Raw genomic sequence first — 27,758 nt, forward strand, 5'->3', positions numbered from 1 at the left:
GTGTGAATGTGTCTGAGCTAGGGTAGATTTGTTTTTAAGACAGAGCCTATCTATGTGCTAGTTGCAGGCAGCTTGTTTTTGTTTGGTTGTTTTTTTTCCTGATTTTACAGTGGTGTCTAAAACTTCATAAAGTATACTGGTGGGATTGCAGCCATGATTTTTTTTTTCAAGAAAATTTTCTGTCTTTCAAATACCAGTATGATTTGTATAGGTCAGGCATGGGAAGTACTTCCCTTGAAACAAAAGTGCAAATCTCTGCACAGATTTCTAAATTGTAGATAATCTATAATATTGCAAAAATAACTGTGAATGCATTATTTCCCATTGCCCCACCACACCACCTCCCCGCAAGGAGAGCACAGTGAGAAATGTCTGCCACGATGGAGTGCTGCAGACTGAAACCCTTGTTAGCAAGCAGAGCTGATGCTTTAACAAGTGTTTTGAATCCAATTTCAGACACTTGTATATTTAGGCATTTAAAAGTTATGATTATATTTTATGTTATGTTAATTGTACATTAGCTGTGAGTAAACCACCCCGGAATGCTCCTGGGGCATACACAGTCTAGCTTTTGGACACAAGCTGGGGAAAAGGCTGCATTGTTTCCTACAGCCAAGTTTATCTTAAATGCAGAAATTTCCCAATAAGAGGCAAGATTTGAGCAGATTCTTGGTTCATTAAGTGCAGTCTCCTGGTACTGCAGGAAACCCTGGCATGTAATTGTGTGTCCAAATCAGGCTCAAGAGGTCTGAAAATGTCTTGGCTGTTTTCTTTTAAATAGAAACCCCAGGTACGGGACTATGTAGGTTTTTTTACTACTAGGTGGGGTTTAATCATTCTAAATTTAGTCTGTACTCAGACATAGGGGAAACCCGGGTTTCATTGCAATAGATCTGTGTTCCCTAAGACAAAAAATTTGCCATCCTGATGCTGCAGATATGGGACTGATGCTTGCTTTGCTTCATCCTGCACTGTCTCTTTCAACTATCATTTCTAGGAGAAAGATGTTGCATGCTCATTTGTTTGTATTAGAAATAATAATTTGGAATCTTTAAGACCTTGCTTTTTCAAAGTAGGTTGTTTGTTTTTTTTTTTTAACATAGCAGGAAGTATGTACAATAAATTGGTTAGTAAATATAAATTATTAATAATTAAGGCTCCCTTTGGTCAATGTAAGTATGATTAAGTTGAAGCCTTCATCAGAAAGCAGGTTTTTTGCCTGAAAATCTTAAATGGGGTCTATTTTTACTAATCACAAGTAGTATTGTTTATTCTAGATATTTTATTAAATAGTATATGCTAGCATAACTTTACACCATATAAAATAAAGTATTGTGAGTCTTATTCTTGCTGATGCATTTTACATTTCTGTGCTTGAAATAAAACCACTTGGAGTTCCTTTCTCCTCCATACTTTACCAAAGAAGATCTGACTAAGGGTGATATTATGCAGTGGTCTTGCATGTGGAACACACTAATATAGCAGAACTCTTCACATGGACAAACAAAATAATGTGAAAAATAGATATTTACCAGGGACTAGCATTGTTGTGATGAGCTCTGGGGTTTCCAAGAAGTCCACGTTACTTCTTTGGAATGTCTTGCTGTAACTCATTTGGAGGTGGCTAAATAATTGTGAAAAATAAGAATATATCAAGTTTTTTAAAGGGTCTGGTTTTTTTCCCATGAGCATTAGAATTTTTAAAATTAATGCTGTAACAAAGATTTTGTGCTTCAAAAATCGGGTGATGATAGTGGGGGAGGGGACCAGATAATCTGTGAAGTGCTTGCATGTTATATTAAACACAGGTTTTCTTCTGTATAGTTAACTGTTACTCTGACGCTCATTTCTTGGTTGTGACCCAGTATAGTGTTGATGTCTGTTACTTCTGTCAGTCTTTGCAAAAGTAACCTTTCAACTGGGGTTTTGTTCAAAAGGAAAGCAACTAAGCTTCAAGGGACTTAATCTTCCTTCAGAATGGTTTCTGTCTTTTCTGTCTACAGATTTGGGATCATAGGGTTGGTTTGTTTTTTTAACAGTAAATGTAGTTAAGGAAAATCTTTTTGTCTCTGCTCAAGTTTTTTAGTCGTCTGCCTGCTGCAGGCTAGAATTCAGCTAGTAGGACTTAATCATTATAACTTCCATTTTGGGCCCAAAAGAGAGATTCTGGAAATCTGTCAGATGGATTTTTTGTGATGTGGATTTGGGAAGCTTTGGGAGAGCTACCCATGACTGCTTGCATGCTTAAGCGTGTTGCTCGATGGCACACCTCCTGTCTCACTCGTTGGCTCCTTTTGTTTCTTTCATTATTAAAGTGATATTTCATTATTAAACTGATGAACTAATACCCATCTGATGCCATACCTTTATCTATCCACTTTCACACTTACTCTATTCTGTTCAAATTAGCTTTGTCTTTCTGACGTTTTTATTTATATGTTTCAGTATATTTTAGGCTTTAGCAATTGAAGTATTGCTCTGAAGTATTAATTGTGATATATTTAGTAAGAGATTGGTTAGCAGTATTTAAAGTGTTTTGTATTCAGTCCTTCTACTACTGCTTTCTAACCTTCAAAACTTTCTGTATTACAAAGAGAACCCCAAACAAACCAGAACCGCGAAACTTACCTATTCCAGGCATTGCTGTTCTCCCAGAACTCATAAATAATGAAGCGGGAATCACTTGGAAGCTTCTGTATGGAAACACTAAGAATTGTAGGATAGAACTAATTTAATAGAAGACGACAATGTTATTGGACATACACATCTTATTCCAAAGTGCTTATGAGTAGGACCAAATGCAGTGATTTTTGAAAAAGAACCAAACTAAAACCAAAAACCAACCCAAGTAATAAATTTAACAAACGTGATCACATACTGCAAATTATCTGAAGCTGGTTTTTTTTTTTAAAAAAACAACCTCTTGTATATTTTAATTTTTTTTTTTAATTTAAATTACTACACTTATGATGGACTCATTTATGAAACTTCCCATATTTCTCCAATGCTATAGTTTATCTAAATAAGTGCTAATCAGTAATACAGAAAATTAATCAAACAACTGTGATTCAGGGAAAATCAGCTAATACAGCATACTGCGCATAGAGAACAGTTCAAGTAAGTTTATAGAGTAACTTGCGCTGTTTCAGTGAAGAATTACAGAGAATTCATCCTTTTTTATTAGAGATCAATCAAAGTGGCAGTTTAGGTGCTTTGAAAGCAAATATATAATGGACTGTAAAGCCAGATAGGCTGATGTGTGCAGGCACACTTTTAAAATAATACTTTCGGGTACGATTTACTTGTTCTTATGATATTCAGGTAATGATTTATCATGGGTGAAAAGAGACCCACAGAATATCTACTGATCTTCTACATGGAGTCATCCTGCTTATTATCCTAAGCATAAAAGCTTTACAGCATGTAGGGTACTTATGCATTTGGGTACTTAAATTGGTGTTTAGATGTACATATAGCACAAAAGGTATATATATAGGTCTCTCTCAAGTGCCCAAGTGTGAGACTGCTGATCTTACTACTGATGTGCTCGCAAACTGGTCTCAGATTATATTTCACACTCGAATAAGCAGTAAGTTATATTATTTATTGGTTTTCTCCTGATGTATGTGAAAGTACATTGTAAAACTGCAGCAATATCAAGAACTGTTGGAAAAAACATCAATGTCATAAACAGCTACAGTAAAAACCAACCGGTAGGTGGCATTACAGACTTACCAAAGCCCTGTAAACTTGGGACGAGTAACTTTCCCCCATCATTTGTTAAACTCCATTCTGGTGTCATGTAAGCTCTCCCCCCTGACAAGCTGGCAGCCACTACAATGTTCTGCCGGATGTTCCGCTTTGGAAGGGGGCTGGGGGAATTCTTTTTGTTTTTTCCAGCTCTTGGCCCACAAGAAGATTTTATTTTCCTCATCAGTCTGCCTCTACAAGTGAACCACTGCAAAAAGGTCACTTTCATCGTCCAGCTTAACTTACTTTTTCTGGTTGGTGTGAACTGATACCATCCTAAGTGTGATGATCTCATAGCAGCAAGGCAAATAAATTAGGGATGCGATAGGCAGCCTTTGAATGTATAGGAAGTTCCTTGATTGTGTAGCCACTATAAAAATATCTATTTCATAGTGGTCTGTAGTGTGTGTGGTGGTAGCTGTCTCCAATAGGTTAAATTAAGAAATTCAGTACAGTGGTGAGTCACTAGAATTTATTCTTAATTCCATTCTAATATTTAATTCTAAAAGGAGCAAAGGAGAAATAGAACATTTCATTGAAAATTTCCCATTTTATTATGAAAGAAAATTTTGAAATTACAACCTAAAGGGAAGATTCTGAAAGTAGAGAAGTAGCAAACAAGTTGGTAAGTTTCTCACTTGCCAGGTGAGCACAAATGAAAGATGGCAAACGAGTTTTTCCTAGGAGCTTCTGGAAACTGTGAACTGATGACCTGCAGAGCTGAGAAGCCTTGAAGGATTGTTTAGCATCTTTGGGATAGCCTGTATTGTCATTTTGTGATACTACTTAGAAGGCTGCATGGATACTTTGACATCTCTTTCTGGTTTTCAAAGAATCAGAGAATGGTTTGGGTTGTGAGGGACCTTAAAGACCATCTAGTTCCAACCCCCAAAGCTCTGTCTTGCACACATGCATAACCAGCCAGGAAAAAAGATATTACAGGTTCTCCCTTCATAAATAATTCAGCTCCACTGAACAGTTGTTCAAGAAATCTGACCATGTTCCTTCCTTCAGCCCAATGACAGTTACATTGTACTTACTGCAAGCAGCCACCCTGAGTAGAAGCAGATTCCACGTACTGCTTCAGAGCAAGCTGGAATTCCTCAATTTCTTCTTCTATCACAGACATTTGACGTTGAACAATCATTATGTGCTGATACAAAAACATGACCGTTACTACCGCATTATTCTCTGAATTCCCTGTACTTTAAACTCAGAAAAGTCTATCATAAAAAAATAAGAAACACAGTCATCAAAGAAAACCCACAGAAGTTTCTCTGAAGTTTGCAGTCCCTGGTTTAGTGCTCTGGAGTGGAGAAGTGGAAGTGCTCAAGTGTGGCTTTTATGTTAGGCAGGCTGAGGCACAGAATGAAACACCCAAAGTGAGTGCCCACCCTAAGGTGAGAAAGTGAGAGTTGTCTGAAGCCTGTGTGACAGAGTCTTTTCAGAAGAGTGTGGTCAGATGTTCATCTTTGAAATGTTCAATAATAAAGTCAGTGTGTTTCCTTGGACAGATCTGTATGCAAGCAGGTATGAGGTCTGAGGTAAGATTGCACCGGATGCTCCGTTACTTTTATTGAGGTGCTCTCATAGCTTTGACTTTTCAAAGCTCCGACTTAACACCTGAATGAGATGCCTAAGGTAGCCCATGTTAAATGTTGAACAGAGAGGGGTATTTTTCCTCCACCTTTCTGCAAAAAATGAACAATCTTTATAAGCAGGACTATGGAAACACTCAGAAGTACAGAAGATGTATTATCATCAATTATTATGATTAAAATTTAGCTATTTTAAGTAATTTACATATTGATTCATCTATTGAAGCTTGTCAGTTTACTAATGCAATATTTAAAGTAACACCATGTGCTTCTTTATTAATACTTAATCTCTTATACAGGTTTTTGACTTGTTTCTGCCTTGATTATTGATGCTGTTATCTCATGGATTATCCCTCTTGTCATAAGCAGCCTGTCTAGCAATATTGTATAAACTTATCGAAAACAAGAAGAAATCTAATTCAACTCCTGTGATGAAATAAGGAATTTGATGGATCATCTGTTTTGTTATTTTTTCATGTTTATTTGATTTGCATTTTTGCTAGGTGCAAAGCCCCAAATTTAGGAGTGCTGTGGTATTTGAAAAACATAGCTTGATCTTGGGACATAAACTTACTTAACAATTTATTTCTGGTTATGATTTTGGTTTTGTAAGTTGTAATGTTGATGATTGCTTAGTACTAGATGCTCTCCCATCTTTCCTGATCAGGTTTCCAGTAGCAGTTTGGGAGGAACGCAGGCAGGCAGGAAGGCTGTACAACTGATTTAAAGCATACATGTAGCGTTAGATGATCAGGAGCAGAGAAGCTACCACCCCATAAACACTTCTGCCAAAATTGGTAAATCTTATGAATGACACCTTTTCCTCCTTATGTGAGTTGAGGTTTTGGCTCATTGTATCCTTAGAAAACAATGCAAAAATTAATATAAAAGTTTTGCCCACACATTCTAAGTTTTATTTTGTTGCCTCTTGCACAATGTATGCTGCTAACTAAAATGGATTCTTATCACTGGAAAAAGTGAAGATGGTGGTTTTTTAACTCATTTTTTTAACAAAAGAGGCCACGTGAGATTGCTGTCTCAATACTTGGCATTCAGAATCAAATGTCAAAATCATTATCTTGAAAAGCACTTACAGATTTTGCATTTTCTTCCAAAACTTCCTCTTCGAATGGCTCAAGCTTTAGGTCCTTTGAGGCAGTTGAAAAGAAAATAGAAATATAAGAGGCAATACTACAGCTCTTACCTCTTAAAAGAACTATTCCTATAGCTAGATTCCATTTTATCTCCAGAAGTTGTGATTAAATCCCTTCTTTATTAGCTATGTCAAACACAAGCATTGTTTGCAAAATCTTGTATGCTTCAGTGGGTTAAATCCAACCCAGGCTGTTAGGTAAAGTTTGATTTAGAATGCTGAGCAGCATTTTCATTTCTAACACATCTGCTTGTTCAAAAGTGTATATTGGACTTAATTGAGAAAAGACAGATACTTTCTCAAATTGTCATATGGACTATGGACATAAGCAAGAATGGTAATTTGAAATGAACTGTCAGCTACTATTCTGCAATCATAAAACGATGCAGAAGAAACTTCTCTACAGGGGGCGTTGTGTGAGTGGGTATGGTTGCAAGAGTTTTCTAGCATTGCAAAATATATGCATCATGCTCTGAGTCAGGTTTCTCAGCTGTTGCACTTTCTTCTGAGGACAGGCTGGGCAGCAGCAAACAGATGCATCTGTGAGCAGCAGTATGCTTGTTTGGCACGCAGACTGGATGCGCACTTCGTGAATCAGTGATTCATGCAAGTGCCATCTAGTAATGCACAAGAAATTATCCTTTACATGCTAGGCACATGCAGTACCTTCTAACCCACTGCCATATGGACATTCTGAAAAATGTCCATATATTCTGAAAAATACCCATGTGCCTGAAAAAAGGCAGACTGATTCGCAATAAGCAGCTGGAGCAAAATGCACCCTTTGTTAGTGGTGCTTCACTTCTTACTGCATGCAATTCTTGTGTAACAAAGATAAAAAAATTTCTTCCGCTTCCAGCTGGGTGAGGATTGATTAACCTCAGGTAGCAGCACAAATACTGTACTTGCTGAAAAGCCAACACAGAGGTGTGCAGGTAGAATTCAAATGAAGGAGGGGACCTCCACCAGCGGCAAGGGGCACAGAAAGGCAGGAGGGAAGCAGCAGTCACACAGTAATGACTGTGTCGCTGTACCTCTCCTGCTGAATGTGCATAGAAAGGCATGAATGTGTGTGTGGAGGGAAAAATGCCCAGCTTTAATAGCTCATTGGTCAGTGCAGGCACTGCAGATAAAAACCCTGAGGGAAAACGTGTGTTCCTGCGATTCTTCTATACTTTCAGTGTAATTTTTTTCTAGGGAAATGAATGGAAAAAAAGAGGAAAGGAATGACTCATGTTGTACTGCAAACTTTCTCTTAAGGTAGCAAGAAAAAAATTCTATTTTCCCCAGTATATATAAATTTAGAACTTGAGAGGAAAAAAAAAAGGATGACTTGGGAGACTGATTTATGGCTAAATTCACCTTTGACAGAAGGTGGCAGACAAGTTAGACAACACTAAATCAACCCTTCACCGGGTAGTTTTCCAGTAGGAACCACTGGTGGATAACTTGTTGGCCCCCTCCAGAAGTTAAAAATAATCTACAGTAGTTCTTCAGCAATGTTATGTTATTAGACAGGGCATGACTACACAGATGTCGTAAATCTACACAGCCAGCCTGCTATGACCTTGGAGCATGTGACCACTAGCACATAGTTCTTATCAGTGCAGAAAGAGTCTTGTGCATCGGCTGACTCAACGTTGAGCATGAGTGAAGTCCCCCAGTGTGGAGAACAGAGGTCCTGCCATCCTGCCAGACAGTTATCGTGAAGCCTGGAAATAACAACCGATGCAGCTCAGAGCTGGGGCTTTAAAATGCCTCTGCAGTCCTGCCTCACTGCAGCTGAGAGTGGTAGCTTCTGAACTTGCCTTTTGGCATGACTGCTTGATCCTTTCTGTTCTGTTTCAGGGCAAAGTCAAAAAGAGGAGTTTTAGTAGCTGCCGAAAGACGGCTGATATTTAACAGCTCTTACAGTTAGGCCTGGCCATGAGATAACAAAGTTAAGCAGATGCAAAGATAGGCCAAGGTGGATACAGGCTGTCTACTGGCAAAACTAGGTTTATCTAATTGCTATGTTTTATTAATCAAGTTTTACATCAATAAGGAGATAATTACAGGTCTGTGTCCTGCCACTGTTTCCCTTTGGCACAGCTCTTTTTCACACTGAGGTTCTCCATCTCTCTGTAGCAGATTTGATCATTTTATAAATCCCTGCTCTAAGTTTTATTTACTACAAAATGGTTGGCTACTCTCTGTAACGTTTGTGTTGCATTATTGCTGCATGCCAGGTTCCTTCTTTCAGTAACATTCTTTTAAATATCGTTTCCTTGAACTCCTTTTGGCATCAGTCCATGTCAGGAGGCAACTGTGGCAGGGCAGAGAGCTGCTGTTTCCAGAGCAGAGCTGGGAATAAAGCTGGACCAAAGAGGACAGTTACATTTCTTGATGGACTTTGACATTTCAAAATCCTATTTATATCTATTTGGAAAAAATCAAGTTGCTACTAAAATGTCATTAATGTGGCAACTGCTGTTTAATTGCTTTTCTTATGCAGAAATGACCTCTGGGAGGAAGCTGTTGTGTGCAGGCAGATGGGTATACCCTGGCCAGAGGCTTAATGGACAGAGCAGACCATAAGGAACTGCTGAGCATAGGAAGGAGCAGAGTGAGAAGCTGACAGAAGTTACAGACAGTGTCACAAGAAATGGCCGAATTTCACAGCTGGTTAAGGAGAAGTGATGAAAGAGACTATCAGACCTCAGGGATAACCGAAGGGAGTACTGAGCTTCTTTTGGAGAACAGTCTTGAAGGCCAGCAGTGCTGCAACTAATTGGTAATAAGGCTGAGACAACGGAAATACCAAATTTTGGTTCCAAACTGGGGCCAAAGGGGAAAAGTAATTAAGGGTTGTTTGTTCATTTGGGAGGGAGCAATGGCAAAGAAAGGCCAGTATGCTTGTCATGCTCAGCCCTGTGCTGGGTCACCACCATTTATTCTGTTTTCTTGTTAAATCCCTTACATATTTTCTGTGTGTATAATTTGCTGCTGAACTCAAGTTAAACTAGTGGGCAAGTAGGAGGGGACGCTTGTCTTCCAGGGCCCAAGGTCTAAGACACAGCCTGGGTAAGGGACATGAGTCCTGCCACAAATACTAGGTAGACCTAAAGCCCGTGATAATGTTCACAGGGAAGCATCCATCCTGATCAGCTGGAAAGAAGGAATAGGATCAGGTTGTTGTATGTTCATGGTTCTGCAAATCCTGCCTGTCTGTTTGCAGGTGCTGGTGAAAGCACTCGTGCTGGTGTGTGTGGGCCCATGTCCTTGCAGTATGTGCACAGCCTCAATACTGGTGAGCAGTGACCTGCAGGGAGGAGCAGCATCAGCCGCACTGGGACTGGAGCAACTCCTGGGTCCGAGAGCACTTCAGCCTAAAACCTCACCACTAGTGGACCAGGGAGGAAGAAATATCCTGGGTCCCAAAGTCCACTGAATTCAGCCACTGCCTCAGCACCTCTCTGAAATTGTTTGTCTGTCCTTCAATAGGGACACTTGATGTAGAGAGCAACAAAGGAATTTATAACCTTACTTTTTCCTCTGCTATTCTTAAAAAAATAAATAAATAAGATAAATCAGACACAGACATAAACCAATTTTTAAAACCTAGGGTAGCAATCAATCTGATTGAAAAAAAAAAAAGAAATATATATTTTCTGTACAGACAGATGTTACTCAGGTTTTTACAAGCCCTGAGAAACCTTGGTATCGTTGGATCAGATGAGTCATTGGTCGGACTCCCGGAGGGCTCTGCTTTGGCGTGGGAACTGCAGGCGGTCTCAGGGCTCTGGGAGCTGGTGCAGCTGGCTCCCAGGCAGGATGGTGGGGTTTGCATCAGCTTTTGGTTGAACTGTACTTATTAGGAAAATGTTTTAACCTTTATACATTAGTATTTCCTGATGGCAAAGGAGAAAACAAGACTTTCTGTCAAGCTTTAGTGGGAAAGTTTGGAGGAGAGAAAAAAATTAGATCCTAAAAAAGGGAGGCTTGTCCCATGCTTCCCAAAACAAGCATAACTAAATACCATAACATCCTTCAGTAATTGAGTAATGTGACTTTTCAGATCTTTATGAAAAGTTGGATCTGTGGTGATGGGAAGGGGAAAGGGAAGCATGGAAAAAACATGATGCTCATGAAATAGGAAAGAAGGTGGAAGGAAACTGTAGGCATTTAATGAGTATTAGCTGTCTTAGGTGATGCTGAAGTTTCACTCATTACTGTTTGGAAAGACTGTGAGTGGACATTGAAAGCATTTGTGATTTAAGGATTGCTTTACTGAAAGTGAGAGAACAGGTGAAAAGATATGCACACCTTCTTTTCCAGCCTGTCAATCAGCTTTTGAAGTCTGTTTATCTGGGTCATCCACTGGCTATCTTCCTCAATCCAACCTTTGGAAAATATAAATAATGAACGTTTATGCAATGTTATTAAATACTGGAAAATGGTGTATTCATTTGTATTATAAAAAGTTTAGCTTAGCTTGTTGTTTATTTTGCTTCTTGAAGATTGTGCTGCAACTAGTTCAATGTTCATTTAGGTGTAACTAAAGGAAAGCTTGATTCTGACTATGATTTTTTTCTTTCTTTTTAAGATTCAATAGAAACCCAATACAGAATGAAAACCACATTCTAGATTAATGCCAGTACTTTTGAAATCATGCTGATACCTGAAGAAAGGAATGCTTTCCTGTGCAGATGGAACTGTCTCATAACCTGAGCACCTTCTGTTCAAAATGCAGAATCATCTTGGGGACAGGTATGTTAAAGCTTTCCGTGTCTTAGTATTTTTCTTAGTTTGCCCTTTCTTAATCTTCTTTATGTGAACGTTTCTATAAGTCAGCTGTTGTACTGCATAGCAAGCCTGTCTTTCAAATTCCTTTCAAATGCATCCCATGGAGGGACCACGTGCTGTGTCTTGTCTGCAGTTCCTCTTTCCTCCGAGAGCAAGGTGAAAGGCAGCCAAGACTGTCTTAAAATCTCCTGGCATGGCCAATACAGCTTAAGTGATAGGATCTTACTTCCTCCTGCAGAGGCAGCAGACCTGCTGTAGGGCCCTGGCTGCATGGACATTGCTATGGTCAGCCTGCTGCTGTTCTTTGGGCCCTGACAGGATGCTTCCAGCAGTATTCCAGGGTTATTGAATGGTTGAGTATGTATGTTCCTTCCCAATAAAAAAAAATACATTCTTGTGAACAGCAGAAAAGAATTGGATGTATACGCACAGCTAAATGATCTAGGTTTCTGGCATGGCATGTTGAGAAATCCCGATATTGAGGGATTCCTGAAGGAATCTCCTAGCATAATCATAGAATGTCTCATATGCATTGGGAATAAGGGGCTTTCTCTTCCTCCAGAAAAGGTTAATTTAGCTGCAACAGCTGTTTTTATACTTGCACTGTGAGGAGTTTTCAGCTTTTTTACAGTCATCTGCAATATGCTGTTTTAGGGGGTTTTATGTGTTCCTCCACTAATTACAGATATAATCTTGCAGTAAACTCTATAGCTGATTTAATAGCAATAACTGGATGTCCCTTGCAGCTAAAGATCCTTCTTTACCTTTCCAACAGAACAGTGTTATTAGGTGCTTGATGAATTGCCACAATATGATTATTAGGATTGATTCTTCCTACACTAGGTTTTTCTAGAATAAGATTTTCATTTTGAGATGAGTCTGCCTGTGGTAACTGCAAATTTTGACCAACTCAAGACTGATTATGTTTCATCATAATACCCTTCCTACGTTTACTTTTCTCCCAAGCTATGCAATCCAGCAGCAGAGGAAAGACTAAAGACACTGTGTCTCATCTCCCTGTATGGATAGGACATGCCCCTTTTCAGAAGAGTTCTAGCTCTCTCCATCTCTACTGCAGTCATATTCATGACTGTATAATGACTTGATGTCATATAGCAAAGGTGAAGCTAGAAAATGTTCTACAAAGGCACAAGCATTTCTGAGCCTCTCTGAAGTCTCCTGAAAATTTTGCTTTTCTAAACTCTCAAGAAAATTGTCTATCAATCAGATGGAAAGGACAGTACTCAAGGAAGCGAGTACGTACATTATGAGAGTAGTTCCTGGCATCACCCACAGTGTGAATGTGTACGTAAGTAATTGCTCTATGGAGAGGAAGAAACTGAAGATTTTTCAACACATGCTTTTGATATATGTGTTCATTAATCTGCTCATTTTCCAGCTGAGAGTTCTTGTGACACTTGGACTATGTTGTCACCAAAGAAATCCTAATGCTGGGGATGTACCACAGGTGTCGTATGCAGAGGAGGAAGAGTGTGGCTTTACCTGAACAAGTACAAAGGCTAAAGAAATGCTGGCTTGAGTGCTGGGTGTGTATACACACCTACAGTGTTACTGTGCATGTGGGTAGCAGGCAGTAAGGAGGAAGACCATGTGCCGAGAAACACAGATCTTGTCTAGGTAAGTAAGCAGCTCTTAGAATAGCTGTGGAGGAAGATGTTCACTCTTTAGAATTACTTTAATACAATAAATGGATTTGGTACCGCTCGCCCATGATTGGGTTCCTTCTGAACTCTGTGCATTAGGAGTGCAGCAACAAGGCTGTGTGACCTTGTTATGAACACTGGCAACTCACAGCAAGGGACAAGACATTATCCTGCATCATTGCATTGAATGAACAGCATCATCCGGTGAGTGGCAGAAAACAAGTCATGAATGTGTGTGACAGAAGGGTCTTCAAAACAGGGTTAAAAAAGAAGAGCTAAGCACATGGCTGCAAGCAGTGAGGTCTGCATGGCTGGTCAAGAAGTGAGATTGACTCATCATGTACTTTGGTGCTTTGGTCATCTTCATGCCTTGGTTCTGGGAGACATCACTAAGCCAAGCCTGGAGATGTCTTCATTGCGGCCTCATGCTTAATTTTGCTGCCTCAGAGAATCCTATTTACCAAAGTACCCTCTCATGTTTTCCAAAGCAGAAATGCTGTTTCAACTTTTTTTTTTTGTATCATCTTAAATATTTTTTTCTTTCAGGTTTTATATTTTCCCTCTCTGTTTCTTGTTTATTCCCCTCAGCTGGGCTGTAGGTCATGACAGAGAACTTGGTTCTGTAAAAGTTATAGCCTTCACCTTTTCATGCTTACCTGCAGACTACAAATACTACCTAAGAAATGTTGAATCAACACAGAGCCCCAAGACAATATCACAGCTTGGCCCATAATTATGTATGTATTTTTTATCAGTTCATATCTATGGGTACATGTTTATTTTCCTTATAGTGTGAGATAATAACTTCTGTATTAAATTGAAGATTGATTGCTGTCAGTAAAGTATCTGAGTTAGTTACCATGTCTAAATTAAATTTTTGAGAGGAAGATACATGTATTTTTTCTGTATGTGTGTATGTATGCATGTATTTTAAATACCTTTAAAATGTGAAATACCATACCTGTGCTAAAATGAGGGCTATTTGGCGACAAGCTGTTGTTCCTCTGAAGCCTTCGAGCTGAGCGTTTTCCTGGCCATTGAATTGAGAGCACTTCTGGTTTTGTTGGATCTTGTCTGCAGAGAAACACAGGAGACTTCATAAGGTAAAACGTGGGAGGGAGCTCTCCTCTCTGTTCTTAAAAAATGTTCTTCAGTGTTCCCTTTTGAATTAAAAAAGGAGAAATACCTATTGAGACCACTGAATTCTTTCCCACATTTTCACTATTACTAATTAGTTGTGTTTAGGTTGCTAGTTAGTAGAGAAGTAAAAAAAATAAAAAAATAGGAGGGTTAAACTGGCGTAAATGTATCTTTTAGGGAGACAAAGCTCGAGGTCAGTGTCTGTCCGTGATGTGGTTCAGACCTGACCTAAGGAACCATTCACACAGTTTCTTTATTCACAGGAGTTTTGTAGCACCTCTGCAGAGGAACTGGAGTCACAAGAACAGCTAGAAGTGAGATATGAACCTTAAACATTGGCCCCTTCAGCTTAAAGATTGAAAAGATAAACAGCAACATACATATGTTAATAAGGAAGGAAAACTGATGAGAATTAGTTAATATTGAATGGCAGGCAGGTATGTTTCTGGGACTAGTATTGAAACATAGCAGATACAGAAATGACGAATTTGTACTATGATGACAGTCATTGAAGCTTGATAGTTTGTGTGAGGACTGAAGGCTGTCTCTATATGGTTCTCCTTCATCATCCAGCTGGAGAGCAGTGAAGGACCAGGACTATGGTTACTTTTAAACAGTTAGTTCTATGAGTGGTTGCAAAGAATATTAGACAGTAGCCTAAACAGTTCCGTAAATAATTCCCAGGTCACTGCTTTGGAAAGCTACCAGGTCTCTTGAAGCACAGAATGAAGGGTCACCAAAAGCTCAAACAATATGTTAAGGGGATGTTTTAAGATGGTATTTTCTGCAGCATAAGATCCCTTCACAGTAAGCCAAATCATGGCAGTTCCCCACTGTGAGCACTCTTAAATTACTTTAGGAGTGTCTTGATGGTATTTTGATTCGGACAGTTTGCCCCTGAGTTGTTAAACATAATTGAAGATGATTTTACATAGGAACTGGGGCATCTGCACTAGGAACTAACTCATTTTCTCTAAAATAGCTGTAGTTAAAGTACTGAGTTTGCTTGGCTTTTCCATTGCTACCTCAAAAAATGGGGAAGATGGTATTTGGCATAACAGCATCACAACTCTCTCTCATTTTCTTAGCCATAAACCAGATTCCCATCGAAGAGGATACTTCTGGACAACTGTACTGATATCACCAGAGAAGGAAGTCTCCACAATACCCTACCAGTCAACGCAGACGGGAAAGCTGGCAGCAAAAGGGATGTTCATATTACCCCATTCTATACACCCAACCGTGTAGTCTGAGGCATTCAGATGGTCTTTCTAGACTGCATTTCTAAAGTCTGTCCTAAAAGGCAAGTCAGAGAAGAAGTCAGTGATTACTCCAGAGCATGTAAGAGCATCTGAGTTAGGCTCCAGCTCTGAACAGGCCATTCAGTACTTCTTTCTCGCCGATCAGTTGTCTGGTGAGCCTGGAAAGACATAGGCATGAATGAAGGTAGGGGTGTGCGGGTGTGTGTATAAATAAATAATAGATAGATAGATAGATACTGTGCACACTCAATGCACACTCAGCCTTTCAAAACCTGCTTGATTCCTGTGGTCAAGCTGCTGGCGCAAAACCCCAGTGTATTATTCATGAACTTTAGAGAGCTCAAAACCAACAGCAAAACAAACAAGAAAATAACATTTCCAAAAGAAAGAATGAAAAAGCAATGCATTTTAAAACATATGAAATGTTAAGATCTTATTTGTTCATGAAACACTAGAGTTTGTATTTCACTTTCCCCATCATCTTTAATGATACCATACTAAGGAAAACAAATCCATAAAGCCAAGTACCTTTCAAAAATGTTTTGATCCTTGATCCTACAAACCCTCACCTATGAGGTCATGGTATTAAATTCAGCTAAACCCTTGATGGATATAAGTTACCCAGGTGATTGAGAGTGGACAGAGTTAGATGTTAGCCAAGATTATGACCCTGTGTTCTAGGAAGAAGCTGTAACAAGCAAGAGCCTGAGTATTTCTCCTCTTAACATTCAGACAGTTGTGCAACCAGAAATGAAAAAAAAAAATAAAATAAAGCTGGAAGAAATAAGCAAGGAGACAGTCAGGCATTTGATATTAGTCAATGGATTTAAAAAGAAGTCAAAGGAGCAAAGCCTAGGATGTAACAAAAAGGTCCTTCTACATGCAGTGACCACAGGATCAGATTGGAACCTGTCTGTATTCAATTTCAGGAAAACTGTTAGTGAGTTCCTATATGGAACAAAAAGTGTATCCTTGTTTCTGCTGTTACTCCCTACAACAGGTTGCTGGGTGAAATGTAGAATGGCCTTGGAGGTTCACAGTGACCTGACTCTTCACCCCCTTCACTGCAGCTGGACAGGTTTTCTCACCTCTCCTGCCGAGTCTGCTCCTCCGTGGTTTCCATGGCACACTCCAGGGAGCTCTGGAGGGACTGAAGCTGGTTCAGTGTTTCCTTCAAAAGAAAGCGAGTCACAAACTGCTCCAAATTAGAAGCTTCCTGATAGCCCTGAAAATCACATGAGGGAAAAAAAAAACAACAAACACCAAAAAACAAACAGTAAGGATTTGCCTACTAAATTAGAAATATGCAAGGAGAGATTTAGACTTAATTCAGAAAGGAAGCAGTTTGGATGTTCTCATGTTTATACATGCAAACTGAATAAGCAACCTTCATGTTTCTGGACAAAAAGTCCTCTGAATTTCCAGGTATAGACACTGATCCCACCCAAGCTGAGAGAGGCCCAGGCACACAGTGGCACAGCATAGATTCTACTCAAAAAAGCGTCTTTTTCTTAGATTTCTTAACTCCAGTTGATGGCAGTAGCACATTACTTCTTAAGTGTGGAAACGCCAGCACTTATTGACAAATGCAGAAATCAATTTAAAGTTTTTATTCCCATCCACTCTTGTGAAAAGACGTCTGCCCTGTCTCTTGACGGTGATTATGGGAATAGCCTTTGAGCAGAGCACGTGCTTAGTGATACTCCCCCTGGAAAACTCCACCAGCAGTTTGACTGACGGACTGCCTGTGCCACAGAGATTGCCTCCTGAATTTTACAGTCTTTGACTGATGCTTGTTCCTTTAACTTGTTTAATTATTTTTGAAACCGTGTATCTGTATATTTCACAATTACATGAAATGCATGTCTAAATGTTCTTTGAGTTGGAGCTTGGTTATTAGAAAAGTTTGCACCTATATTTAGCAGTCTGTAATGGTTCTTTGTGTAACAACATTTCCAATATATTTTACGTGTTTGAAAATATTTATGCCTATTTTGTGTAGATAATTTCAGAAAAATTCTTATACCTGCTCTCTCCCTGGCCCAATGATTCATATTTCCATGGATCGAGTCAACTTGTAACTTTTCTGGCAATCCCAGATCTACAAAACCCAGTGACATGCAGGTAATGCTGTATGAAGGGGGTCACCTACACAATAATATAAACATCCTCTTCGTTGTTTTCTCGTTAATAAATTTAATAGAGAGGATAGAGCAGACCCCTAGAGCCTCTGCTTACTGTGTATAGCTCCCATCAGGAACAGAGAAGGAAAATGCACTTCCATCTCAAAGTCTGAATTAATTTGTTGCCTCCTACTCGGATGAAAGTATGCTGGTATCCATTTTTTGTATGCTCTAGAGTGTTTGTGTGTGCAGAAAACCCACTAAGCTGATCTTGGAAGCCTTTGGGTACCATTCCATCTAAAACGGTTTCGTAAAATATGAGGTGCATTGAATAAGATTTCTCTGGTCACTGCATCTGAAGATAGATGGTCTGTTATCTCCAAGCTTTAAAGAAAACTTGTCATTTGAATGGTGTTGCTGCCTCCTCTAGCTGAGAACCCATTTGAGTATTTTTGGCAATGCATATGGGTATTTTTAAGCTCTTCCCTGTTCTTCCCAGTGTGAATTACAGCTGAAATGCCTTTTTGACTTAGAATTTTTGCAAGTATGTGTTTGCAATCAGAACATAAATATGGGATGTTTTGAAATCTAAACATAAAATAGAAGATCTAAGATAATAACTTTAAAAGGATTTTGCTCTCTAATAAGAGCAATTTATTCACAATGTATGCATGTTATTGTTAGTTCTTGTTGGAAGACTTCTGCTACAGAAACCTCAGATGTTAAACTACCCATAAATCACCAGAAATTAATTACATACTCAGGAGCTTTATGGTCATCTATATTTACTTCTTCTGTCTTCAGATTAATCAGGTGAGAGCCACTCTCTGACAAATAATTTCTTATTTAGACATTTTTAAAATAGGTACTCATGGGAGATTGGCTGTCTACCTTTTGAGTAGCTCACCTTTTGAGAGACATCAGTCCTAAAAATAACATTTATGGCAAACTTTATGATTACTAAATCTTAGTATGCAATAGGAAAGCTGGGTTTTTTTCCTTCTAAATTGTCTCCATTGTAACTGATTTGAAACTTTGGTGCACCTAAAAAGATCACTTAATTTCCAAAAATTTTGATTCTCTGTGGCATGTTAGAACAATGTGTGTGAATCTGTGTAGCATGGGCAGCTAAGTAAAACCCTGGAGTAGAAATCCAGGTTATATTTTAATTTTTCAGCTTTTGCCAGTGCTCTTGGAAGTAAGTGAACAAAACGGTACAGAACTGACCATTTCTTGTAAGTTTTTGAATACCAAAGCAACTTCACAAGAGGAAAATAATCAAAGTGTTTTAAAATTCTGGGCATCCAAAAAGTTAATGCTACAGATACCTCCATATAGCTTCCTGCTCATAATCATGGTAAATCTGATACTGGCATGCTGAATTACAACTTAAACAGTACATCAATGCTGTTTCATTTTGCAAACTGTTCAGGTGGGTCCTTGCTGATGGGGGGTATCATATAAACGTTAGCTGTGTAATACTTCCTACTGTCTGAGGCTTGCTGCTTTTTGGCTTCTTCAGAAATGCTTTCCTGCATCTGAAAGTTATTGAGGTGGTTTTTTTTTCATCAGAGCTACTTCAGGTTTGTGCACTGCACCAGGATTTAGTCTTTTTCTCTTCCCGCCCTGTTCTTCCATAAGTTCTACATTTAAAGGCTTCCCTGTGGAACAGGTCCTTGTGATATTTAAATATGGCTTGGAGTTACCTTATCAGGTACACAGAGCTTTTTTGTAATGATGGGCTAGGCAGGCAGCATGCTAACAATCTGTGGGAGTCTGGAATTATCAAAGATTTTTTCCTTATGTATATTTTACCCAAATGTTGGTGTTTACAACTCTTCTATGCAGAATTACTTAACCTTCTTAATGCAGCCAGCTGGGCAAATGACTACTCAGTATTTTTCTTTTAGTAATGGCTCTGAGGCCAGCAGTCCTGAGCTTACAGCAACGTTGGGCAACTTTGACTCCTGCCCACTGAAAGATAACTACTCCTACCAGTCCTTCTAAAATTATTCAAAGATCCTAGAGGAAGGTATTCAACATATACAATTGTCAGCATTATTATAATTTAAGTTACGGAGGAAAAAAGATTGTCTGTTACAATTCAACTTAAACCTCAACTCCATCTCTCAGCAATGAGGAATTACAGCCATGCTTTGTTATTGTTTCACCACGCTACTTCCTACAGAAAAGTGCCTTCATTTGCATTTTACTAAAGGCACACTGGTAAAAGATCACACTAGAAGAAAGAAAATGTTAATTATGAATTAAAAAAAAAATGTATATAAATTTATTAAATAGTTATACTATGGTAGAATCAGCTTAACTGGCATGCCTAGCATTTGTATTGTCAGTATACTGACACCAATTAATAATGGCACCCACTGATAGCATCTGTGTGTAAACTAGAAAAATGGTCCGTTTCTTTAATTTCATTAGCTGTAAATTACCATTCATTAGCATATACATTATACTGCACAGCAGTTTGGGCAGTCCAGATGAAGTAAGTCTGTGTTAACATATTATGTTTGTTAGTTTTACTGAATGTGAGTGAATGAGGGTAATTTTCCACATCTTCCTCATCAAGAGATGACTGTGACCTTTGTGAGCAGCTAAGATGGGAGTTTCCATTAATGCAACTGAAAATACACGATTAGCGATTTCCCTGCAGAAAAGGTCACCATGGCCTTTAAAACTGGCTTACGGCTATCTTAAAAGCTGCAGAAGAGGTTCTCCTTTTATAAAGGCTGAGGAGGCAGACCTTAGGTACCTCCTAAGGGAATCCACATTTCAGGGCTACCAGAGGTTCAGCAACTCTCTTGACCCTCTCGAGCCCTGGGGCCAGCCCTGATGATCTCCCCTGGGGTGACGGGACACCATGCTGATCCACTGAACAGAAAACTAGCTCCTTCAGATGGGGAAGGAGGGAGATACCTGTGTTTGCTTACTTGGGGCAAGCAAACTAATCTTGGTTGGGACAAAAAATAACTCTGAAATCTCTCAGAATGGGTAGGAGCTCAGGCAAGAGCTCCACAGACTTAGTGGGAAAGGATGTCTGGCTGTCATCTAGTCCACCCTCCTGTTTAGAGCAGGGCCAACTTCAAAACTTGTTCAGGCTGCACGGGGACTGTGCTGAGTTTGGAATAACTCCAAGGATGGAGATTACGCGCTCTCTCTGGTCCACTGTTGCACTCTCTGTGCTCAAAGTTATTTTCCAAATGTCTAGTCAGCATTTTCCCTTCCACAAACTGTAGCTGTTGCCTCCTGTGCTTTTGCTATGTGCCCCTGAAAAAGACAGTGTTGTTTTGTCTTCTGTATAACCCTTCTTTAGATAATACATTTACATATTCCCTCACTCAGCCTTTTCTCCAGGTTGAACAAATCTAGTCCCCTTGCCCCCCTCTCTATATTGCTATTTCGCTATCTAGTAGTTTGTTATATAACACTTTATAACTTTATTGTACTTTATTTGTAACATTATAGTAGTTAGTTATTAGTGTTATATTACTCTGCCAATTTCTGTTTCCTGTTTTATATCTCATATGAAAATTATTTTATAAAAATTATTTATGCTTATCCTTATAGAAAATACCCTCAAGACAAATGAAAAGTAGTTATCATCGAGTAAAACTCAGCAAGGAATAATCTATTTAAATTTCCCTTGATTATGGAATGTCTCCTGCCCTGTGTGTTTAGATCCTACATTAGTGGAACAACACTCTGGTTTACAACTTTAAATTGAGAACAAAAAATAAGTCAGAATAACTACTAAAATGAAAAAGAAATCAAGGCTTTTCAATTTCAATCCGTAAGATCTAATTCTGCAGACTGTAGGACAGAATCAGAACAGGGTCAGAATAAAATCATAATTTCATCAGAAGCCAGATCCAGAGATGCTCACTGTGTTGACTTCACACAAACGCAACTTTTACAGCACCCTCACTGTAAGACTGAGTAAAGGCATTACCTGCTAAGCTATTAAATAGATTCAACTTCAGTTTTAGAGTGCGGCACAAGCTTTACAAGTTTATTGAAGTATTATATTTGGAATAAATTACATGTTTAAATTCCGCCTAGAGAATTGGAACAGCAACAATCCTACTAAACACTTGCAGTGCTGACATAAAGAGCAATGAAATAAAATGGGCACCCATGGGCGATTATAGGAGAATATTGACGCACACTTGTAACAGCGTGTATCGGAACAGAAGAGTCTATCACTCTTCTTTTACTGGCATTATTGAAGGAGTCATAGACTCTTATTGCAGTAATATTATGTACAAAATTCATGCATAGATAAAAAGTAACTCCTATTTAATTGCTATTAAGTGCACCACATAGCTTAGAGACAAGAAACTGTTTTATCTCAGCAGGTAGCAAGGATATGTGTAATGCCACTGCTCCTGGGAGAAGGCTGTAAGGATACAAGGAAAACATCAAAGCTCTTGGTGGGTTTCACAGGTATTTGCAGGAGAATGGCTAGGTTAAATGATTTTATTTTTTCTGCTGTGAAGTTATTTCTACACATTTTTATGTTTAAAGGTATGGATATTAACTTAATTAAGGGTTGGTTGTTTGGTTTTTTAAATTCTATTTAACACATCATCTCTGCTACCAGCAAAATTTTGAACATTGCCTCTTTCTGACCCAGTAGGTACAAGACTTCCACAAAAAAGATCAAAGAAGTTCCCAAGAGTTTTCATTACTCTGATAAGGATCTAGGAAGAGAGGGAAGGGGTGAATCTCTGGAATTGCACAACTGCTCAGAATTCATCACTTGCAGCTTTTTGAATTTATCTGTGTTTGACTTCATTTGCACTAAGTCACAATCTTTAATAAATTTTATAGATAGAAAATCCTATGAAATGAAATTCTAAAACTTCATTTAATAATGTCCCTAGATAAAAATAGCTGTTTATTCATAGCGTCCTCTCTGCCTTGTAGTAGGGTACAACTCATGATACACTTCGCACTATCACCAGCGTTCCTCTCTTCAGCTGCATTTACAGCAAGGAGCTGCTGAACAGTTGATTACATGGATTTATACAAAAAAGGATCCAGACTCCAATTCAAACCACCCGCCGGCCTGTCTCATAAAAAATTAGGGAATTGTAAAAAAAGCCCAAACCCCCAAGGAATTTAGGTCAAGTCATCCATGGCCAAAAGAAAAAATGTTCTGAATGGTACCACTGCAGCTCAAGCACTTTATGTGCTCTTCATCCTGAACAGATTTCTATTTCTTTATAATGAATAATAAAATCAGTAACTCTTTACTCTGGCCTTTCATTTCCAATGGAATTTGGATATTTTGTCCACTTAAAAACATCAAGATGGGAGATGGCTATGGTATTTTGACGAACCTAATCTTCTATGACAAGATGACCTGCTTCGTGGATGAGGAAGGGGCTTTGGATGTTGCCTACCTGGACTTTAGTAAAGACCTTGACAGAATTTCCCACAGCATCTCCTGGAGAAACTGGCTGCTCATGGCTTGGATGGGCATACTCTTTGCTGGGTGAAAAACTACCTGGACAGCTGAGCCCAAAGGGTGGTGGTGAATGGAGCTATATCCAGTTGGTCACCAGTCACAGTGGTGTCCCCCAGGGCTCAGTGCTGGGGCCAGTCCTGCTTGATACCTTTATCAGTGATCTGGATGAGGGGATCGAGTGCACCCTCAGTGAGTTGGCAGACGACACCAAGCTGGCCAGGAGTGTTGCTCTGCTGGGGGGCAGGAGGCTCTGCAGAGGGATCTGGGCAGGCTGGACCGATGGGCCGAGCCCAGTTGTAGGAGGTTCAACCAGGCTCAGTGCCGGGCCCTGCCCTCGGGTCACAGCAGCCCCAGGCAGCGCTGCAGGCTGGGGCAGAGCGGCTGGGAAGCTGCCTGGGGGAGAAGGCCCTGGGGGAGCTGGGTGACGGCCGGCTGGGCATGAGCCAGCAGTGTGCCCGGGGGGGCAAGGGGGCCCACAGCATCCTGGCCTGTATCAGAAACTGTGTGGCCAGCAGGTGATCATCCCCCTGCACTGGGCACTGGTGAGGCCGCCCCTCGAATCCGGGGTTCAGGTTTGTGCCCCTCACTGCAAGAGGGACGTTGAGGTGCTGGAGCGTGTCCAGAGAAGGGCAACGGAGCTGGTGAAGGATCTGGAGCACAGGTCTTGTGAGGAGCGGCTGAGGGAGCTGGGGGTGTTTAGTCTGGAGAGCAGGAGGCCCAGGGGGGACCTTATGGGTCTCTGCAACTCACTGAAGGAGGCTGTAGGCAGGCAGGTGATGGTCTCTTTGCCCATGTAACAAGTGACAGGACAAGAGGAAATGGCCTCAAGTTACACCATGGGAGGTTTAGGCTGGATATAAGGAAAGAATTCTTCACTGAGAGCATTGTCAAACACTAGAACAGGCTGCCCAGGGAGTGTTGACGCACCATCCCTGGAGGTATTGAAAAAATACGTAGATGTGGCACTTAGGGACATGATTCAGTTGTGGACTTGGGAGTGTTAGATTTATAGTTGGATTTGATCTTGAGAAGTCTTTTCCAACCTGAATATTTCTGTGATTCTATGATTTTTGTTTGACACTGAACTGAAAAAAACGTAGTGATAAACATAAAGGAACAAATTAAGTAAATTCAAAGCCAATGCATGAAAATTAATAATCAGGATAAACTGAGTAATACCTGCCTTACGTTACTCTTACACACAAGCTACTCATTACGTTCATACTGTGAAAGGTGCATTTGTAAAAATTGCTATTTCAAAGAGAACAAGACTTGATTCTGTGAAAATTGTTAATAAATTCTAATCACATGCAAAAACTGGTGTCAGAAAATTTAACATGGATTTTGTGAAAACAAAAAAAAGATCTTGAAACTTCTTTTTTGCTCAAACACATGTTAGTTGTGGAACTCTATTGTTGACATATGCTTATCTAGCTTTTCCCCAGTTATTTTGTTTTGCAATATAATTTGCATAATCGCTGCTGTTACTACTACTCAAACGGGCTATTAAAAAGATCTAGGTATTCTGGTTTATAATGGGTATCTACCTCACCGAGTGCATTAATTTACATAATTATTGTAAATGCACCATCAGTAACTAAATTGCATGTCCCTGTGTTACTCTTTCAGCTCCTATAATCTTTTTAATTAGATCAGCTCCTATTTTTAGACTATTCAAGAGGTTTCCCAGTAATAACGAGCTGCATTAACTTCACTTAGCTTTGGGGTTTTTTGAGCAAAGCACAGAAATGAATGATTTCATAGGAGCAAAGAACTGACTGACCCAGTCACTGAATCCAGCATCTTGCTGTTGCGCATTACACATTCTCCTTTCTAGGTTTTTGCAAGCAACATGTAAAAAGCAGTTCGCCCCCAAATGCTTGGAAGACTATTCCAGAACTTGATTGCTCTGTTGAGTAAAAATTATCTTTCATTTTCATCCTAAACTTAGGCTTTTCATTTCCATCCTAAGCCTGGCTTTTATCTATGGAAAAAAGGGTTTGCTGTACTTGTGAGGAATAAGAGATGTAAAGAAATGGAATGAGAACAATGAAATAAGGATGATGAGACAGAAAAACACATTGAGGGGAGAATCTTCGAGATTTGTTTAAACAATTTTCTACTGTGCTGACAGTCCTTGGTTATTTTGATGTTCCCTTTACTTTAGATTTTAATATTTCATTTTGCTGTTCATAAATGCTTTCTAGTAGCTGTACAATAGTCCTGCCCGAATCCATCCAGGAGGTTGCTGTTGCTTTATAGTTACAGGATTTCCACGTCAGATATAAAATTATACAGGGTGAAGCTCTAGTCTTACTCACTGGATGAAAATTTTGTCTTATAAGCACTCTTAGCTATAAAAGACAGTTTCAGTTTACTTAAAAAAATCTATTGCACTATTTCCTTTTGAAATTAAAATGTACGATCTAATACATATAAACAATATAACCTAAGAAGCAGTGTAGATACGAAGCTTTTTGCTGCTGGAGGTTGGATTACTTTTACAACAGGTATAGTGGCCTTAAGTCACTTCTGAGGCAGCTGACAGGGTGGCCTCCATGGGTGCCACACAAAACTCTGCATCTGCAGTGAAAAAGAAACCACACTGAGGAAGCATCTCTGCTGGGCTCAGGTGCTCGCTCAGGGATTCCCAGTTCCCACCACTTCATCATTGTGCCAGTGCAGACAGTCTGAACTTTAGCTGTCACTCCAGTGACTGAAGAGCTGGTGCTCTGTATGTCAAGACTATTGTCAGATCCATGACAGACTTAACAGGTCAGGTGAGGCTCAAGCCAGCAGTCACTGAAATCACGGAGCAGGGAGCATGTCCCACCCTGAAATCCCCCTGGCATGGTCGCTTGGCCACCAGCCAACTGTGGTTAGACTGTCACCAACACTGCAGTATAAACTACCCTCTGGAGCAGGGGGGGGTTAAAACAATCCAAAATGGTCCCTGCTTCCCTGCAAGCCTCTGCTGCCAGCCTTCACGGTGCAGGTGACAGTGACAGTGGGGACACATGAGGGTACATCCTGGCCGTAAAATGACACCATGCAGTTGGCAAAAGGGAAGGCAGGAGATAGGAGGAGAGGGGAGTGCTCTTCAGCTGGTGAAAGAAAGAAAATGGAACTTCAAATGGGTGTTATGGCTTTGATAAAAAAGGCACTGTCAGGCCAGGGTAAGCCATCATCAGTTCTTCCTCTGTGAGACAGCTCCTCCGGGAAAAACCCTTCAGAGACCTCAGAGTTATTCAAGTACCTAAACTGGAGTCTGGTGCTCTACAGAAACCCAGCTGGTTTCCAGCTGCTGCCCTAGAAGGAGGTCTCATCCTGCTCCCACGTCTCCTAAAGGTCCTGCGTGCTATTTGTCAGGCCCGTGCAGACATCTTGGCCATCCTCAAATACCCCAGGTTTTCTAAAATACCACTAGATGCCTGTTTAAACCCCTGAATACTTCTATATTTTCAGCTTCGCTTCACATGAAAATTACATGTTTGGTGATTAAACAAGCTTTTGCTAGTTTACTGAGTACAGAATAGTTCACCACCAGCAGCAGGTTGCATTTGCAATAAACTATGGCAATACCAGAAATAAAAATGATAGAGCAAAACTCGTTCTTACTGAATAGCTGACAAATTGCAGCTTTATGGCCTGATAACTTCAGACGTGTTCTTTAGTCTGTAAGTTTCTGATTTCCAGTATTCACACGTCAATAGAATGGAGATGTCAAGCACCTTAAAAAAACTAGTCTATTTTTATCTATGTCATTATTCAATGACAGAATTTATTACTGTGCTCTGGGTTGCAAAGTTTAAATGTATTTATGTGTGACTGCAAGCTACAGACAATAATAAAAATGCAGCTCGCTGAAAATGTTGTCTATTTGGGTAATAAAAAAGATTAAATATTTATTTAAATACGCTTCTGTGTTTTAATATAAAAAAAATCAGAAAAAAATAGGCTTAAACAAACAAGCCTTCCAATGCATTTGTAAAGTTTTGCTGTGTCTTTAATTGTTAATGCTTCCTGCATATAAAGATGAAGTAGAAACAAGATAAACAGAACTATCCCAGCTTGTACTTTGATCAGGAAAATATCAGCCTGGCAGGTACAATAACAACAACTGACACCAATGATTAATCTGTCCTTACACTACTGTATAAGTAACTCATGCAGACTCTCTCCATCCCAAGGAGAGAAATGATCAAATATCAAATGCCACAAATCCCTCTAAAAATCTTCAGATACGCGTTCCCCTTCCTTGTTTAAGGTTAAAACACAAAAGGCCAGTAACAAAAGACCAAAACAGAAGGACTGTAGCTCCCCTAGCATCCTCCAGTAAGATGCTTTTTGTATTAAGGTGTTGCTTGCAAATGCAACTCAGCCTTTTACCTGCTGAAAGATGCTCCTTGCTGTATCTGTCTCTCTGCATTTTTAGCTCAGCACCTTCCCGTAAAGCAACAGGGCATGAACCACTCCTACACCCTTAAGGGCTTCCTGTCTTTCCAGGTGCTATTTAGTTTGGTTAGGCTGCTGGGATCCGGCCCCAGAATGGTCCAAGGAAGTCTGGTTTCAAAGTTTCTTGAACCTGCTGAGGCACCGGGAATGTTTTCTCCCATAGACGTCTCAGTATTCTCACTTTCAGATAGCGCAGGGCTAGCAGACTACAGAAAAGCTTAGTTCAAGAAAGCTGGGGTGGACAGCCCTTTCAGACCACAGAGGGCAACAAAGTACGCAGAAATTATGCTGCAATTACCTCGCAGGAGTCAGTTATCTGCCAGTCTGTTGGGTTAAAAAT

General features: G+C 39.7%; 1 protein-coding gene across 6 annotated transcripts in view; it reads right to left on the reverse strand.

Annotated features, from left to right (window-relative positions):
• The window catches only part of NECAB1 (N-terminal EF-hand calcium binding protein 1), a 104,346-nt gene that overhangs the window by 9,398 nt on the left and 67,190 nt on the right, over positions 1-27,758 (reverse strand). For 3 of the 6 annotated variants that reach the window (XM_080381837.1, XM_080381836.1, XM_080381840.1), the window contains 7 exons: positions 16,441-16,577; positions 13,912-14,024; positions 10,807-10,883; positions 6,443-6,496; positions 4,791-4,903; positions 2,629-2,706; positions 1,081-1,624 (listed from right to left, as the gene is read on the reverse strand). In XM_080381837.1, the coding sequence (XP_080237963.1) occupies positions 1,492-1,624; positions 2,629-2,706; positions 4,791-4,903; positions 6,443-6,496; positions 10,807-10,883; positions 13,912-14,024; positions 16,441-16,577 (705 nt within the window). In that variant the 3' untranslated portion in view covers positions 1,081-1,491. Of the gene's footprint in view, positions 1-1,080; positions 1,625-2,628; positions 2,707-4,790; positions 4,904-6,442; positions 6,497-10,806; positions 10,884-13,911; positions 14,025-16,440; positions 16,578-27,758 lie in introns of those variants that run through there. The other 3 variants (XM_080381838.1, XM_080381841.1, XM_080381839.1) reach the window with 2 other exon arrangements.

This window comes from Falco punctatus (genome assembly GCF_963210335.1).
Source record: "Falco punctatus genome assembly, chromosome: 3".
Classification (NCBI taxonomy): domain Eukaryota; kingdom Metazoa; phylum Chordata; class Aves; order Falconiformes; family Falconidae; genus Falco; species Falco punctatus.